This window comes from Spermophilus citellus, assembly GCF_964194105.1.
Source record: "Spermophilus citellus genome assembly, chromosome: 17".
Classification (NCBI taxonomy): domain Eukaryota; kingdom Metazoa; phylum Chordata; class Mammalia; order Rodentia; family Sciuridae; genus Spermophilus; species Spermophilus citellus.
Genome location: NC_138199.1, coordinates 77731136 through 77749313, shown reverse-complemented (window position 1 = coordinate 77749313; position 18178 = coordinate 77731136). Strand labels below are relative to the sequence as shown.

The window sequence follows — 18178 nt, the reverse complement described above, 5'->3', positions numbered from 1 at the left end:
CTCCCATGACAGGCTGTTGGGCTATCCTTTCCCTTCTCTGCACTGTATCGGGGAAACCTGGGCTCTGAGGTTCTGATTCTTCTGTGTGGTTCCAACTCTTCATGAATAGGACGTACATTTTCCCCTTAATTTTGTACAGTTGTGCAGATAATCAAATCTAGGGGTGTTTGAGTCCTTCTCGTACAGCAGCTTGGTGTGTGCATAGGTCAGGTCCTGTGCACACTTTCCCATAGACTTCTAAGTTGTCTCTGGCTCCTTATGCCTGGTGCAAGGCACATGTTCTGTTATTGCCTGTTTTCCTGTAGTGGTAGGGAAGGGTTCTGTGTGTCTCAGCGTACCCAGTCTTCCTGGATGTCTGCATCCTCGGTTGGCTGACCAGGACATTGGAGAGCTGGCTGTATTTGATAGTGATAAAGTAGGTAGTGGAAGTGAAGGCAGAACCTAACCTCTATGCCAGAGGGGGCAGGGCAACAGGGGCAGCTTGATATCAATTTAGTTGGTGATACTGTTTTGAGAGTGGGTTGGACATGGAGATAAGAGCTTTAGATCTTACCCTGCTGGGAGGACGCTGCTGGTGTGTGAGTATTGTGGAGACTGAGGCTGGAGAGGGAATTCACTCAGGGGAACTGACGGCGCTCTCTGCAGACAGTAGGTTCCACTGGGCACATGCTCCAGACCAGCTCTGCTTCCGAGTTTGGTCTGACTCAAGTCATGCAGGAGAGAGTGTGTCAGTTACAGTGACCCTACATAAAAATCAGTGGCTGCCATCTGAACAGCCTTTCTCTGTGCCAGGAAGGGCCACTACTATTAACAAACAAGGTGACTCATTCTGGCTCTCTGAGGCAGCTCGTCCAGTAGGGGAAAGGACTGCTGCATGTCTGACTCTAGTTGCCAGAGCAGAGGAGTCAATCAGAGGCAAGGCAGTCCATGCAGTGGGACGGAGGCTGTCCCTGAGAAGGTGGCCTCGACTGGTCCTGAGTGTTGGAGCCATACCCTAGCAAGCAGAGGAAGCACTTGGTAGGTGTACCTCACAGGGAGGAACGAGGAGAATTAGGGGCTGTGACCTTCTTGGGAGGAAGGAACACCAGAATGATGTGTTGTGAGGTGCAGTAGGTAGGTGTCAACGGGGAGAAGGCCTCAGAAAGGAGCAGGCTGAAGGTGGCAGTCACGAATTGGCTATGTCACACACGTGGGAGGTAGGGCAGAGGCACCCAGGTGTCTTGTATGAGAATGCTACTTTGAGTTGGACATCTTTGGTTTGGTAGCTGGCAAGTGGAGGTGGCTCAGAGGAAGGTGTTGGAAGAGATGGAAATGGGGTCACATCACAGGAGCAGTGGCTAATGTCTGCTGTGGGGACAGTGGAATGTGGGTGGCAAGCCTGGCCATTTGTAATTAGTGTTGCTAGTGTGGCCAATCTGGAGGCCACCTGGCTTCCTGTAAGTGATAAGCAAAAGAGCTGGGTCACCTACTTTCTGAAGTAGACCTTTGTTCCCAGTGGGCACCACAGGGAAGACCTCATTTGTCCTCTGAGCCATTTAGTCTGGATATTTTTCAGGGAAGAAGATAGAGGCTCTTCTGCGGAATGCACATGCTGTAGTTCAGGTCCTCTGGAGGCTGGTGCCTCAGTTTCCTGCCTAGAGAGGGGGGAGGGAACCACTGACCCCAAGAGTGTTTGAGGAAAGGATGACTTGAGACTTGATGTTCTGCAGCTTTTTCTCCTCTATGCTCCTCCCTCAGACCATGAGCTGCAGATGTTTGGTTGGCTGCCAGAGCCCTTCAGGTGCCTGGGGCAACCCAGTTCCTTTTGTAGCCCTGTGGTCTGCATGAGAAACTAGAGTGATCGGCTCAAAGGAGGGCATGTGACTCAGGAAGGGCAAGAGGGGGGCTGAGCTATCAGATGTGCTGAAGGAAGGAAAGGTCAGCAGTGGGGAGAAGCAGCAAGTCCAGGTTTCAGAGCTCTTCCCAGGTTAGCTCACAGCACCCAGTGCTGACGTCAGCTCCATGCTTGGGGAGGTGGCTCTCTGTTGGAAGCAGGAGGAGTGGAGCAAAGGCCCGCCAGATCTATGCATTGAGAAGGAGTCCTCCTCCCTTTGTGGAGTTCGAATCCTATTAGACCTAACCTGACCTCAGGCGCTGGGTTCAGTGATTCAGTGGTTTGGTTGCTATATGCAGACACCATTGTAATAATTTGTCTTGCTATTTATACCTTGCAGTGGGGTCATCTTGTAAGTTAGTAAGTTTTGTTCTAGCTTTCAGCAAACTGATGGTTTAAGTAGGAAACAAAACACAGTAATGATAGGTATGATGGTGACAGAAGAAGTAGGGGAGTGGAGGTGCAGAGGTCAAGGTAGACGGAACAGCGCGCTCCTTAGCAAGCCGCACAGCTGTCAGATGTCTGTTGAGGCCCTGGCCTGTGCCTTGTTCTCTATTCAATGTTCTATGTAGTTTTCTCCTCTTTTCAAGAATCTAGTGATATGATCTTTTCACTTTAGAACTTAAAGAAAATGAAGTTTATTAACTCACCCAACAAAAATGTGTGCACCCGTTGCAGGGATAAAAGCACTGAACAAAATACGTAATCTTTTAACAGAACTCTAGTACATTCTAGTGGAGAAAAGAGAGGAGGGCTGGGGCCGTAGCTCAGTGGTACAGCACTTGTCTAGCATGTGTGAGGCACTGGGTTCGATTCTTCAGCATCACATATAAACAAGTAAAAAGTTCATCAACATCTAAAAACAAAAATAGGATTGCTGAGCAGGGTGGTACACTCCCATACTCCCAGCAACTTAGTGAGGCCCTAAGCAACTTAGCAAGATCCTGTCTCAAAAAATAAAATGGGCTGGGGATGTGCTCAGTGGTTGAGTGCACTTGGGTTCAATCTGTTACCCTAAAAAAATGATGAAAGGAAGTGGAGTACAGACACAGGGTATCCAGTGAGGCCATGGAGGAAAACCTTGCAGCGTGGAGTTGTGAACGCTTGGACAGTGGAGGTGAAGCTCACTGGCAGAGGCAGAGAATAGCACACACCAAGGAAGGGTAGGAACAGCCCAAGATCCCAGTGTGGGGGCGGTGTAGGTGACCTGAGGCATTAATGTGAGGACACCAGCTAGGGGATGAGCCAGTGAGTGGAGGGCCAGAGTTTCACTCATGGCCAGCGGACCAGGGCCATCCGTGTTAGATGGCACTCCATCACTGAGCTCTGTCCCCAGCCCTGGGAATTGAGCCCATGGATCCATGTACACCAGGCCAGGGTACTGCCACTGTGCTACTCACCAAGTCTTTAAGTTTATTTTGTTGGGATGGGGGGATTGGGGATTAAACCCAGGAGTTTACCACTGAGCTATGTTCTCAGCCCTTTTTATTTTGAGAAAGGGCCTTACTAAGTTGCTGAGGCTGGCTATGAATTTGCAATCCTTGAGTTGCTGGGTTTATAGGTGTGCTCCACCATGCCTGGCAATCCTTTTCGTGTCTGGATAAGATAGAAGTTATCACAGAAAGACTTTCTTTCCTGGGAAACTTGGAGGATTTCACTTGAGAACACTGACTTTTGGCATTAATCCATGCAACAAAATAGATTCAAATACTGATTTGTTACCAGGCCTGGCGGCCTTCACCTGTGGTCCTAGAAACAACTGATGTTCTTGAATGTGATGAATGCCTGTACTCCAGTCTGTTGTGCTGTTAGCTGCTGGTAGGACCTTATAGGCTGAAGGGCATTTGGAAGTTAGGTTTTTGGAAGCATGCCCTTGAAAGGGATATTGAGACCCTGGCCTCTTTCACTTCTTGGCTGCCATCTTAAACTATGCTGCCATACACCCAAACAAGCTGCCAACAGCTCATGGACTGAAACTGGAAGCCAAAATAAACTTTTCTTTGACTACATTGCTTGTCTCAAGTATTTTATCACAGTATCAGAAAGTTCAGTGTTGTTAAATTTAATAGAAATATGTATCTCGGGGCTGGGGTTGTGGCTCAGAGGTAGAGCGCTCGCCTATCATGCATGAGGCACCAAGTTCTATAAAAATAAAATAAAATAAAGATTTTTGTGTCCACCTATAACTAAAAAATAAATGTTAAAAAAAAAATAAGGTGGGCTGGGGATGTGGCTCAAGCGGTAGCACGCTCGCCTGGCATGCGTGCGGCCCGGGTTCGATCCTCAGCACCACATACCAACAAAGATGTTGTGTCCGCCGAGAACTAAAAAATAAATATTAAAAATTCTCTCTCTCCTCTCTCTCTCTCTCTCTAAAAAAAAAAAAAAAAAAAAAAAAAAAAGAGTATCTTAAAAAAAAAAAAAATAAGGTGCATGCTTATTAACTACTTGGGAGGCCGAGGCAGGAGGGCCCAAGTTCAAGGCCAACTGAGCAACTTAACTATACCCCATCTCAAAAAGGGTCGGGGCTGTGATCTAGCATTTCTCTTCAATCCTTCTGTTAATGTCAGCTTGTTTATTTAACTGAATGTTTGAAAAGCTACTGTGTAATTTTGGTGTTTGTATTCGTTGAAAAGAATTCCTGTATAACTCTACCTAGACTCCCCTGATGATGATTTGCTGCAGTTCTCCATGTTTTCTGAGTGAATCGAGAGAAGAATGTAGACAGGAAACTTTATCCCAAAATCCTTCTGTGAGATTTATTTATTTAGATACTAGGGATTGATCCCAGGGGTGCTTTACCACTGAGCCCTTTTTATTTTTTACTCTGAGACAGGGCCTTGCTAAGTTCCTCAGGCTGGCCTGGAACCTGTGGTCTTCCCGCCTCAGCCTACTGAGTCACTAGGATTATAGGTATGTGCCTTTATGCCTGGCACCATAAGTATCTTGAGATATTTAGGTGAATATGTTTTTCTTCATTTTTTCCCCACTAATTTTAGCATCTGTTGGATCTTGGAAGCAACTGTCATGGCTTTTTATATTTTCCACATCCTTTGACACTTACTAATTGGAATTCTTGCATAAGCGACAGCACTCCTTCTCCAGTGTTTATTTAGGTGGTTGTCAGGTCAGGATGGACGCCGTTGCTCCAGTGACTTTCTCTGCGCAGGAGTGCTCTTTGAGGTGGCCTGTGCCGTTCGGACATGCTCATTGCCTTCACTAAGCACTTCAGACATCTTGAGAAACCCCACACCTGAAGTCACAACTTCTCCAAAGAGCCCTGGTGCTTTCCCATGGAGACTGGCATTTATCAACCAGGATTTCAGCACTGGCCGTGTTTGCTACTTCTGGCCCTCAGGGCACAGCACAAGAAGTGTGTGCTAAAACACACCTACCTACTGCTGGATTGATTTCTGTGGATATCTAGCTGGATGTAGACATTTTTGGAAAGCCACGAGTTCCTACAGGTGTCTGACCACCCCAGTGCCACAGGGCACTCCTGCCCTGCCCTTTTCTTATCTGCATTTTCTCCCTGTGACGCAGAAGCCTGGCTCTTGGTGCACGCCATTTACTTACACAATTTCAGTTTCTGGTGTGCCTAAACCCCTGTGAGGGGCACTTTCAACCACAGTATTGGCAGGTTAGCGCTCCTGCGTTTGGCCTCATGGGGTCCAAAGTACTGCTGTCCAGTGTAACCTAGGTGAGTGCTTCTCGCCCTCCAGCTGCCTGTGGTTTGTACAGTGAGGCGTGTCTGTCGTGGTTCATATGTAATCACCTGTAATCCCAGAGACTTGAGGTTGGGGCAGTTCCAGGACAGCTGGGCAATGTAGCAAGACACTCTCTCTAAAGAAAAAGGGACTGGGGATGTGGCTCAAGCGGTAGCGCGCTCGCCTGGCATGCGTGCGGCCCGGGTTCGATCCTCAGCACCACATACAAACAAGGATGTTGTGTCCGCTGAAAACTAAAAAATAAATATTAAAAATTCTCTCTCTCTCTCCTCTCTTTAAAAAAGAAAAAAAACTTAAAAAAAAAACAAAAGAAAAAGGGACTGGGGATGTAGTTCAGCAAAGGCTTGTTGTTTAGGGCCTGGTTTCAGTCCTCAGTACTGAAGAGGGGTAGTGCTTTTATCTAAATCACATGCCAAGTTCAATTGCTTAGGCTGGTCTTGAACTTGCAGTCTTCCTGCCTTAGCCTCTTTGTTACTGGGGTTTAGTGGTGTGTGTCGCTGAGCACTGTTTTCATATCCATTACTTAGTTCTTTTTCTAGTACTGGGGATTGAAGCTAAGGCTTCACATAATGCAAACAAATGCTCTACCACTCAGCCATTCAGCCCTATTCCTTGTTGACTTTTTTTTTTTTTAGTTGTAGATGGACCCACTACCTTTTTTTTCACTTATTCATTTTAATGTGGTGCCGAGGATTTTTTTTTTTTTTAAAGAGAGAGTGAGAGAGGAGAGAGAGAGAGAGAGAGAATTTTTAATATTTATTTTTTAGTTCTCGGCGGACACAACATCTTTGTTGGTATGTGGTGCTGAGGATCGAACCCGGGCCGCACGCATGCCAGGCGAGCGTGCTACCGCTTGAGCCACATCCCCAGCCCTGGTGCCGAGGATTGAACCCAGTGCCTCTCTGTGCTAGGTGAGTGCTCTATCACATAACCCCAGATCCTCCTTGTTAACAATATTTTTAAATTTTTATTTATTTATGAGTTCTAATCAGCTATACATGACAGTAGAAAGCTCTTCGATTCATTGTACACAAATGGAGCAGAATTTTTTGTTTCTCTGGTTGTGCATGAAGTAGAGTCACACTGTGCGGTCACACATGTGCCCAGGGTAACGATATCCATCTCATTCCACTGTCTTTTCCTTTGCCCACCCCCAACATTTTTTAAATATATATTTTTTTAGTTGTAGATGGATACGATACTTTTATTATATTTTTAATGTGGTGCAGAGGATCAAACCCATTGCCTCACATGCAAGGCAAGCAGTCTACCACTGAGCTACAACTCCAGCCCCCTTGTTTTTATTTATTTTTTTTATAAAGAGAATTTTTTTTTTAATATTTTTCAGTTCTCGGCGGACACACATCTTTGTTTGTATGTGGTGCTGAGGATCGACCCCGGGCCGCACACATGCCAGGCGAGCGCGCTACTGCTTGAGCCACAGCCCCACCCCCTTGTTTTTAACATTTTTTATACAAAAATGAGGTGTTGGACTTACCTAGTGTGCCCAAGGTTCTGGGTTTGATCCCCGATGCCACAAATAGGTAAATAAAAGAAAACCTCTAGTTCCCCATGATGCTTCTTACTCTCCAGATAACACACATTCTGCTCTGAGAATGTTTCTTTTTTTGTTTGTACAGTACTGGGGATTGAACCCAGGGGTACTTTACCACTGAGCTACATCCCAGCCCTTTTTATTTTGCCCAGGCTGACTTCAAACTTGCCATCTTTCTGTCTCAACCTCCAGGGCCACTGGGATAACAAGTGTGTACCACCATGCCCATTTCATCTTTCACTTGGTAGTAAAACTCTTTGCTAAAACCTGACTTGTCCTTTTTTTTTTTTGCACTAGGAATTGAACCCAGTGCTGCTTAACCACTGAACCACATCCCCAGCCCATGTTTTATTTTTGAGGCAGGGTGTCAGTTGCTGAGGCTGGCTTTGTACTTGTGATCCTCCTGCCTCAGCCTCCCAAGCTGCTCAGATTACAGGCATGGGCCACCACTGCTATCACAGTTTTCTGTGGAACAGAGGTCTCTGCCTGTGAAGAGACCTCCTCAACCCTAGGGTAGCAAAACAAAAATACTGCAGTAAACATTTTTTTAAAATATTTTTTTTAGTTGTAGATGGACACACAATATCTTTATTAATTTATTTTTTATGTGGTGCTGAGTCTTGAACCCAGTGCCTCCCACCTGCAAGGCAAGTGCTCTACCACTGAGCCACATCCCTAGCCCTAGATCTGAGCTATTTGGAAGGCTGAGGCAGAAAGATTGCAAGTTGCAGTAAACATTCTTGATGAAACCGTTCTTTTCCTCCAAGGCCATTCCCTCAGGATGCATCCCTGAAGGGGGACATCACTGAGCCAGCCAGACATGCCCAGGTGTGGTGTGAATCCCACAGCCTGGTTGAGAGCAGCAGCTCCTGTTTTCTGCATTCAGTCTCTCTCCCTTCTTCAAAACCAGCCTCGCCCCTTACAAGGAAACACCATGCCAAGTGAGGGTTTCAACTCAAGGCTGCAGACACCGCCAACAGACTGATCCTCTCACATTAGGAGGAGCAAAAGGGGGCCTTAGTGCTTGGAACCTGTCCTCCCAGAACTCCAGTGTTGGATTCACAGCTCCCCAGGTGGCAGTACTTCTAGGTGGGGCCTTTGGGAGTAAGTGAATCCTTGCCTTGGGGAAGGAAGCAGTCTGTACCTGACACCAAACCTGCCAGTGCCTGATCTCCACTTCCAGCCTGCAGATCCTGGAGAATTAAGTACATGTCTGTTGTCTGTAAGCTACTCAGTCTCAGCTCCTGTTCAGTAAGGCAGTACTGAGCCTCCTCATCAGGAGACATCACAGCCAACTGCACTGCAGTTTATGGCTCTCAGCGCTGGGGATCAAATCCAGGGTTTTGTGTATGCAAGTGTTCTACCACTAAGCTAAATCCCCAGCCCTACAATCTTAGAAATTCTGGGATGGGGTTGTGGCTCAGTGGTAACCGCTTGCCTGGCCTGCATGAGGCACTGGGTTCAATCCCCAACACAGGCCAGCATGATGTTGCACACCTGTAATCCCAGCAGCTCAGGAGGCAAGTTGAAGGGCAGCCTCAGCAATTTAGCAAGACCCTGAGCAATTTAGCCAGACTCAAAATAAAAAGGGTTGGAGGCAGGGAAGGCATGGGGCTGTAGCTTAGTGGCAGAGCATTTGCCTAACACATGTGAAGCACTGGGTTCCATCCTCAGCACCCCATAAAAATAAATAAAGGGGCTGGGGCTGTAGCTCAGTGGCAGAGTGCTTGCCTAGCATGTGTCAAGACACTGGGTTTGATTCTCAGCACCAAATAAAAATAAACAAAGGCATTGTATCTACAACTACAAAAAAATTTTTGATTTTTTTTTTTTTTTAGTTGTAGCTGGTATCACAATACCTTTATTTATTTTTATGTAATGCTGAGGACCGAACCCAGCACCTTGCACATGCTAGGCAAGTGCTCTACCGCTGAGCCACAACTCCAGCCCTACAACTACAAAAATTTTTTAAAAAATAAATAAAAGTATAAAAGGGGGTGGGGGCTGGGGAAGTGACTCAGTGGTAGACCACCCATGGGTTTAATTCCAGTTCCAAGAAGAAAAAAAGAGCCTGAAAAACAACAAATGAGGCTGTCTCAGTGGTGGAGCACTTGTCTAGTGGCATGCGAGAGGCATGGGGTTTGATCCTCAGCACCACATAAAAGTAAACAAAATAAAGGCATTCTGTCCATTTACAACTACAAAAATAAAAATCAAATGAACTAAAAATAAACAAGAAAGAAATAGTGTCTGGCACACAAGCTAAATCTGAGCTATTTGGAAGGCTGAGGCAGGAAGATTGCAAGTTGAAGGCCAGCCTGGGCAATTTAGCCTGTTTCAAAAAAAAAAAAAAAAAAAGACTAGGTATGTAGCTCAGTGGTACACTTCCCATGGGTTCAATCTCCAATACCAAAGAAAGAAGAAAAGGGAAAAGAAAAAGAGTAGAAAAAGATTCACAATACAACCAAGGAAATATTGACCAGACATTTAAGATTTTTGTAAATATTTTTGATCGCTAAACCAGGTACCTGTTCTGTAAAAAACTCCAAACTGGGAGTAATGTGTGTAACCCCAGCTACTTTGAGGCACAGGCAAGCGGACCCCAGGTGAGGCCAGCCTAGGCAACTTAGAGAGACCCTGCCTCAAAATAAATAAAAAGGGCTGGGGGTGCTGGGGATGTGGCTCAAGCGGTAGCGGGCTTGCCTGGCATGCGCAGGACGCTGGATTGGATCCTCAACACCACATAAAATAAATGTTGAGAGCCACAGCCGAGTCAGGATGGAGCCTGGCATTGCCAGAAGGAGTGGTTGAGAGGTGACACCAGCGAGCCATTAAGATGATAATTAAGTTAAGCTCTGTGTATAACTGCTGTGACTGGACGATGCTGGATTGAAACAGGCTGTGTATTCAGTTCTATATAGACCCCTGAAGTCAGGCAATAGGGCGGCTCCTGCTGCCTCCAGCGCCGGCTACTTTTGGGAGCCCAGAGAGAGCTGAGAGTTTCCCCGGGAGTGCGCGTGGAGTGCCGGTGGATCCTGTTTGAACCTAAAAGGGGCTCCTGACCTCCCGATCTGGTGCCCAGCCAGACTGCGGCAAATAAAGATGTTGTGTCCACCGAAAACTAAAAAATAAATTATTAAAAAAAAAAAAAAAAGCCTGGGGTGGGCTGGGGCTGAGCGGTAGAGCACTTGCCTAGCATGCGCGGGCGCTGGGTATATATCAGCGGTAACGCATTCAAGTAGTAAAAAGACAAAACAAAACAAAAACAGAACCCCCGCTATTTGGAATGGTTTGTCACAGAGCAGCAGACACCTGAAGCAGGCGAAGATCGGCCAGGGCCCTTCCCATTAGGAATAAAAATGCAGGCTGAGGCAGGAGGATCGCCAGTCCAAAGCCAGCCTCAGCAAGGGAGAGGCGCTTAGCCACTCAGGGAGACCCTGTCCCGGGGATGGAGCTCTGAGGCTGAGTGGCCCCGAGCTCCATCCCCGGACCCGCGCCTAAAAAAAAACAAAAACAAAAACAAAAAAAACACTGCTGACATTCACAGGTGGACAGCGCCGTGCTTTCAGGCTGCCGCACAGCGGCAGGCCTGTGGCCAGCAGAGCAGGGCAGGGGCGTCGCTGCTGCCCCGGGCCCACAAGCCTGGGGTGCAGGAGGCAGTCCTCGGGAGGACCGGGTCTCCTGCGAAGGCCAAGGTCGGAGACCCGCCGACGGGACGCCCACAGGCCGCCCTGAGGGACAGACGCGCGCAGAGGCTCTGGGCGGTGGCTCCACGGCACCTGGCCGCGAAGCGGCAGCCGCGCACCCGACGTCGGGGCGGGAAGCGAGGCCACCCGCGCCAGCGTCCTTTCCGAGCAGAACACGCAGTCGCGCGCCGTGGCCGCTGGGAGACCCGAGCCCAGAGGTGCTGCGCGGCCTCCAGGGGGCCGGACCCCGCGACGCGGGGCCAGGCCGGCCATGCCCGCGGCCCGGGAGGCGGAGGCCAGGCAGCTCACCGAGGCCGACTCTACAATCACAGAAACAGGGCTGGGGGGCGGCTCCGTGACGGAGTGCCCGAGTTCACGCGGTACCTAAAAAGGGAGGGCCGATTCCCTCCAGCTGACCCTAGGTGGGCGTGGGACAAAGGGACAGAGTCGCGGGCACCGCAGCCAAGGCACAGAACGGGCCGAGGATGCGGGCCCTGAGCGCAGGTTCGCGCCCATTCAAGGCGACCCGGGCAGGGCGGGAAAGTGCTGCTCTCCACCGACACCACCCACGCGGGACGCGAAGCCGACGCAAGATGGCGGGCGCACAGCCTTCTGCGCACGCGCGCCGGCCTCGCCCGCGAGAGCGGAAGTCGCGTGACCCCGGAAGTAGCCGTCCGGGCGGCGGGCGGCCGACGACGTTCGTCATTTGCTGCGGGAGGGAGCGCTAGCGCGGCGGTCGAGCCTCCGGTGAGTGGCCGGCGGCGCGCGGCGCGGCGAGGGGAGGGGCTGCCTTTGTGCCGCCGCCTGGCCCGCGCAGGGTCTCGGGGGCGGCGGCAGTGCGGCGGCGGCGGCCTCCCGGCGGGCGGGGCGGGCCGGGGGTGCTGCGCAGGCCCCGCCTGTGCGGGCGCCTCTTTTCGAGCCGCGGCGCGGAGGCTGGGGTGGGGGCGCCCCCAGGGCTGCACTCCGGGCCTCCGGGGTGGGCGCCTGCCGCCAGCTCCCGACGCCAGGCCGCGCCCCGCCCCGCCCCGGCCCGGATTGCAAGCCCTGCGGAAGCGCGGGCCGCGCCCAGGGATGCTATCGCCTGCGGCCACGTTGGGGCGGCGTCCGGCAGCGCGCTTGCGGGAAGCGGTGGCGTGGATGGGCTCACGGGCCACCCCCGCCTCGCCAGTCCCCACGGCCCTATATTCCCGCGTTTAGGCCCCTCCCTGGGCCCGAGGAGGGAGGCGCTGGCCGCGCCCGGCGGGCTGCGCCCCGACCCCTCCGTACCGCCTCGGAGATTGCCGAGCGGGATTCCGGATGTTCTTAGAGCCCCTGGGGGCTGATCGGTGGCCAGGCCAAAGGAGGCTCGCCTGCGACAGCGCTGTCGGTGCTTGGTTGGCGCCGCCCTAGGCGGCTGCTCCACTTGTCCGAGGGTCCTGAGAAGACCGATCCTGCAGCAGTCCCAAGTTGTAGCCACGAATGGGGACGACCTCGTGCCTCTTGGGACCTGTGAGATCCGGAGGGCCCGGACATCCGAGCTGTAGCACAGCACGTCTGCCTGCACGTGGCTCCGACAGGGAGCTTCCCTCTTCAGGGCTCTCAGCCCCAGGGCTCAGTAGGGATCCCTTGGGTGAGGGCCTGGAACTTAGAGGCACAGCAGACAGTAGGGGTTTAGTGTTGGCCCTCCAGTTTGGGTCTGGGTTCGGTGCCTCTGTTGGGGAAGGAAAGATGTGCCTTTATCTCCGCGAGGAGCAGGCTGCGTTCCCATTTAGTCTCCTACTTGGAGTGGAGTCCTTTCAGAATGCCTCCCCTGAGGCCGGAGGGGCAGGTGGCTGGTGAGTCTGAGGGAGCTGCCCCTGCTATTCAGACTCACCAGCCACCCCTTCTTGTCCTGCTTCCTGCACTCTGAGGCCTGGAACTGTCCAGGCTGTCATAATCCTGCCTACCCACAGGTGTCCCATACCCAATCTAGAGGTGAGCATGGCAGAACAGGAACCCACAGCTGAGCAGCTGGCCCAGATTGCAGCTGAGAATGAGGAAGACGAACATTCAGTGAACTACAAACCCCCGGCCCAGAAGAGCATCCAGGAGATCCAGGAGCTGGACAAGGATGATGAGAGCCTGCGCAAGTACAAGGAAGCCCTGCTGGGCCGGGTGGCTGTCTCTGCTGGTGAGTAGCCCGTTGGAGTAGGGACAGAGTGGGGGCCCATCAGAGCAGCAGCTCTCCTGCAAGGACACCTGTCACTCTGCTTAAGCCTCTGCTCCACTCCACTGCCTGTCTGTCTGCTGAAGGAGGAAGACCTAGTGGGTGGGAGTGGGGCTCCAACTTGCTCTCTTTCCCCAGACCCCAATGTTCCCAACGTCATCGTGACTCGCCTTACCCTGGTGTGTAGCACTGCGCCAGGCCCCCTGGAGCTGGACCTGACAGGTGAGAGGGGGAAGGGGACACTGAGGTCCCTGGGTGGGGCTGGCTGGCACCCTGCTGCTGCCCCTAAAAATAATTTCCTGTAGCACAGGGGCCCTCTGGTGGGGCATGCAGGAAGTGCAGCGAGGTGCTCTTGGAGGTTTTGCTTTGTGTTAGGGGGAGGAGATGGGAAGGGGTGGGGTGGGGGTGAGGGAGCTGGACAGTCAGCTGAGCCTCTTCCCCAACACAGGTGATCTGGAGAGTTTCAAGAAGCAGTCCTTTGTGCTGAAGGAGGGTGTGGAATATCGGATAAAAATTTCCTTCAGGGTAAGGCCAGGACTTGGGGAGGCACTGGGGTTGTATGGCTGGAGAACCTGGCTGACCTCACCCTGGGTTCCTACAGGTGAACAGAGAGATCGTGTCAGGCATGAAGTACATCCAGCACACATACAGGAAAGGTGTCAAGAGTGAGTAAGGGGCCAGGTGTGGTGGTGCTCAGAGTTACCAAGTTTGAGGCCAGCCTCAGAAACTTAGCAAGGCCCTGCCTCAGAATATTTTAAAAAGATCTGGGGGTGTAGCTCAGTGCCCCTGGGATCAATCCCCAAGACTTGGCGGGGCATGTAAGAGCGGGCAGCTGTGGTCTTCCCCAGAGGGCCATTCTCACTGGTGACTGTACCCTTTCTTGTGTTCTGCAGTTGACAAAACTGACTACATGGTGGGGAGCTATGGACCCAGGGCAGAGGAGTATGAGTTCCTGACGCCCATGGAGGAAGCACCGAAGGGCATGCTGGCTCGGGGCAGTTACAACATCAAGTCCCGCTTTACAGATGACGACAAGACTGACCATCTGTCATGGGAGTGGAATCTCACCATTAAAAAGGAGTGGAAGGACTGAGCCCCTGCCAGGAGGCAGGCAGGGCAGACGGACAGACGGATGTGTCCCACCCCACTCCCCTCCCCATCCCAAACCAAAATGCTGACAGGGCCCCTTCCCTGCCACCATCCCACCTGTCCCACAGGAAGCTCCTCAACCCTCCCTCTCCCACCCTCCCGCCTGCAGGCCCTTATGGTCTCTAGTGTCATGTTGCTGCTTCTGCCTGTGCAGGGGTGGGGGGGCATCCAGCCCAGGCTACTGTCCCCTCTGTGTCTTGCCAGGTTCTTTCTGCCCGTCCTACCCCAGATTCTGGCTTTTAGGGAGTGGAGCACTGTCCAGGTGCTCAGCCCACTTTGTCTCTGCCCAGTTGAACTGGGGTACATAGTGCAAGCCCCTGCCAGCTGGCCTCTGCCCCACCACTCCCTGGCCACTTCATCCATTGCCGTCAGTCACCGTCTAACCATGATGCCTTAACATGTGGAACGTGTACTGGGGGGCCTTCACTAACTCTTAACTCCCCCTGTCTGCATGAGCATGTGGTCTCCCCTGTCCCTGCCCTGTTTGTGATCTTGGTGACCCGGGGAGGCCTGGGGTGTGCTACTGCCCAGCCTGCCAGGGCCTAGGAAGCCCCTTCCCCTCTCTGGGCTAGGGTTTGAGGTGGTGCCAGCAGCTTGGGGAGGGCCAAATTGCCAAACTCCATGCCTCCAGCCCCATCTGGGAGGCAGGTATGTTCACACCTCTGCCTTCTCTGATCCAGGAGGCACTGCTCAGAGCCCTTGAGGGATAAAGCCAGCGGCAGAGCCTTACTTGTCCCACCTGGGCCCTGTGGCCTGGAACCTTGTGCCTGGCCTGTCAGTATTTATTGCCTCCATTTGTGCCGTCCTCTGGGCTGGCTTGCCTGCTGCCTCTGCCCCGGCTCTCAGTGCCACCATCCTGGGCAGGCCCTCCTTGGACCCAGCCAGGACAAAAGCGGGACCAAGCGTACACAACTGTTGGGAGCTGTCTCCTGTGCCTCCCCTCCCTGTCCCCATGTGGTGTCTGCCAGGCCCAGGCTTCGACAGGCAGAGGAGCCTGCCCTGCTTCTCTTCCAACCGGGAAATAAACACCCTTGAAGGAGACTGGATTTGCTGCTTGGGGTTGCCTGGGGTTGAGGAGATTTTGTGATCCTAGCAGGGAGGTGAAGCAGAGGCCCCCTCTGGGATTGGGTCACAATCCCGTTAGGTGTTGAGGTCCACCATTCCCAACCCTGTGGGGACACAGCTGCTAACTCTGGTGAGAAACACAGGATTCCCTTTCTATCACCAAGCACCATAAATGCAGAACCTCTAAGAAAGCTGAGTGGTGGGTAGTCCACCACCTATTTTGCTAACATAGTGGTAGTTTCCCCTCCATTATCCACTGAGGCCCCATGTGTTGCTCACATGGCACACACAGCCCAGGCATCTCAGGAAATGTTCAGTTCTGCTGAAGGGGAACACAAGAACCCCAGAGAGACCCTGTGTGGGCCTGCCAGATGTGGCTGAGGCTGGTGCAGGATGTCAATCCCCCATTGTAGTCAGGGTCCTCTGAGATGGAAGGGCCTACATGGGATTGAGGGCACCACCACACAGCAGGAGAGCTGCTGGGATGCCCTGGCCTGCAGATTGATCTCATTCCATGCACCTGTCCTGGACAGATAGGGGCAGACCAACCACCAGTGGCAGGAATCACTTCAGAAACTTCCCTTGGCCTGATGCCAGCTTTGAAACCTGTCCTCTGGGTCTGTGCTGCTCAAGAGAGGCAGATTCTTGCTTAGGCAGCTGCTGCCACAGAGCCATCTGACCCTGCCTCCGTGGACCCACATTAGTGTTGGTGCTGAGCAGTCAGGGATCCTTGCCAGGAGCTTGTTGCCAGTTAGTCCAGGAGATGCCCACTGAGACCCACCTCAGGCTGCTAGCCACCTTGGTCATCCTTGCTAGGCTCATGTGAGAGCCAGAACTGACCTGGAGCTGGCCCTCAGCAGGATGGCCTACCAACAGCAGGGAACTGTAGCAGCTGGCCCAGCCAGACCAGGAAAGACCTTACCCAGTCTCAGAACGGGTTCTGATCCAGCTGAGTTGAGGGGGGGGGGGAGGCAGTGCCCTGAGGGTTCACCACCGGGCTGACCATCTCAGCTCAGAAGGAATGGGCGCCTAGGCAGCAGTCTTGGGCACTTGGGCTCACACCTCTCCAGCTCCTCCTTAAAAGGTTCCATCTCATTGTCAGCAGTTGTTTATTGGGCAAGGACTTCTGAGGCTCACATCAGGCCAAGAGGCTTGATCTTTTTGCTCTGGGATTTTCCAAGCTTGTTAGACAGGTGAACTCAGACCCTGAGTGCCAAGTTGTACAGGCACATGGCCAACAGCCAAGACTTTGTTCTAGCTCCTGGGGGACGATAACAAAGTTGCACTTGCAGAAGGTACATGACGTGTCTCTCCGGTTCCAAGTCTAACCTGATCCTCCTGGTCCCACCCTGACCTGTTGTACAGCTTGATGCTGCTCCAAGGCTAGCCTCCCAGCTCCACAACCCATGCCCTCTTCTCACCTCCCTTTATCCACAGACCCCAGAAATCCCCAAGCTTCCACCTCCTCATCCGCAGACAGGCCCTTCTTCTGTTAAGAGGCCGTAACTGGTGCCAGCTGAGGTCAGGATCTGGATGTGACCAAGCAATCGCCAGGTACTGATTTACCACCACTGCCCTGCTCTCTGCCGCACGCCTGTCTCAGAACTGGCACAGAAGCCTAATACAGCAAAAACCTGCAGTCAGCAGCCCTCTAGGTGCCCGCCCATGAACTTGCTGGTCACCCCTTTACACATCCATCAGGATAGCAGGCGCAGGCTAAAGGAAGCTGTGTTCTAAGAACGCTTTTTTTTTTTTTGGTAGCGCTGGGGATTAAAACCAGGGCCTTGTGCATGCACGTATATTTGAGGCTAGGAATGTAACTCAGCTTAGTAGCAGAGTGCTTGCCCAGCATATACAAGGCCCTTAATTCACTCACCAGTAACACATACACACACACACACACACACACACACACACACACACAAAAAGCCAGGGAGGAGGTGTTGAAAGTAGCTTTTCCCCCTCAGTACTGGGAATTAAGCCCAAGAGCACTGACCACTCAGCTACCTCACAACCCTTCTGATTTTGAGATCAGGTCTCACTAAATTGCCCAGGCTGGCCTGGAACTTGCCATCACCTACTTCAGGTTCCTAAGTCTCTGGATTACAGGTGTGCACCACTGTATCCAGAGAGGGTAATATTAATCAAAACATGTTGACTCAGCAGGAAACCATGTTTAACAGGTAACATACTCTGAACGTGACACTCCCTGGAAGATGTCCAGAAGCACCTATGATGGCCAGTCACTGCCCCAGGTAAGGCCGACCCCAAGGACACACTCCTTGAAGGCCTGAGCACAGGATGAGTGACCCATCTCATCAGCCCTCTGCTCTGGGCTGAGGCCCACAGGTATTCAGACAGGGTGGCCTACATCCAGGGAAGTAGAACGCACTGTGGGTGCCCAGGGGTGTCTCAGGCCTCCTGCGGGGCTCATAAGAACCAACTTTGCTGTACCTGCTTAAGTTGGAGAAGGCTGATTCAGGAAGGACAAGCAACAGCTAGCTGCCAGGGTAGCCATGGCAGCATGATCACATGGGGGGGAGTGCTGCTGCGTGCCCTGATTTTCACAGAACATCAGCTTAGCCACAGCCACCTAAGCCACAGAACCGCAGCCCTGCCCTCTGCTACTCTGGCTGGGCAGTTCCCCAAACTGAAGTGTGTTCAACTGCCCTTGGCACAAGCCACTGTAGGCCCAGAGCCAACCTTAGACTACCACAGCTACTTTGATCCTTGTCTGATCTGTGCACCTGCAGTGGCCTCTGCTTGCTTCTGGTGATGTAGATGTGCACATTTCTTCTTCATAGTTTATGTTCTGGAACTAAGATGCCTTCAAACCATCACGAGATAATCCACACAACAGTACCTTAAATCCCTTCACTTCCCATCAGTGGACAAAATACTAACCTCCATAGTTAGGAAATCTAAACTCAAGTCTTT

General features: G+C 52.1%; 1 protein-coding gene across 2 annotated transcripts; it reads left to right on the top strand.

The window, feature by feature from the left end:
* Positions 1 to 11450: 11450 nt before the first annotated feature.
* ARHGDIA (Rho GDP dissociation inhibitor alpha) lies at positions 11451 to 15217 on the top strand. Of its 2 annotated transcripts, none has more exons than XM_081270784.1 (6): positions 11451 to 11589; positions 12774 to 12991; positions 13166 to 13249; positions 13476 to 13552; positions 13629 to 13692; positions 13921 to 15217. In XM_081270784.1, the coding sequence occupies exons 2-6, from the start codon at positions 12802 to 12804 to the stop codon at positions 14118 to 14120; spliced, it is 615 nt and encodes a 204-aa protein (XP_081126910.1). In that variant the 5' UTR covers positions 11451 to 11589; positions 12774 to 12801; the 3' UTR covers positions 14121 to 15217. The 2 variants fall into 2 exon arrangements, with proteins under 2 accessions (XP_081126910.1, XP_081126911.1); XM_081270785.1 differs by having other exon boundaries at positions 11470 to 11589; positions 12794 to 12991.
* The last annotated feature ends 2961 nt before the right edge of the window (positions 15218 to 18178 follow it).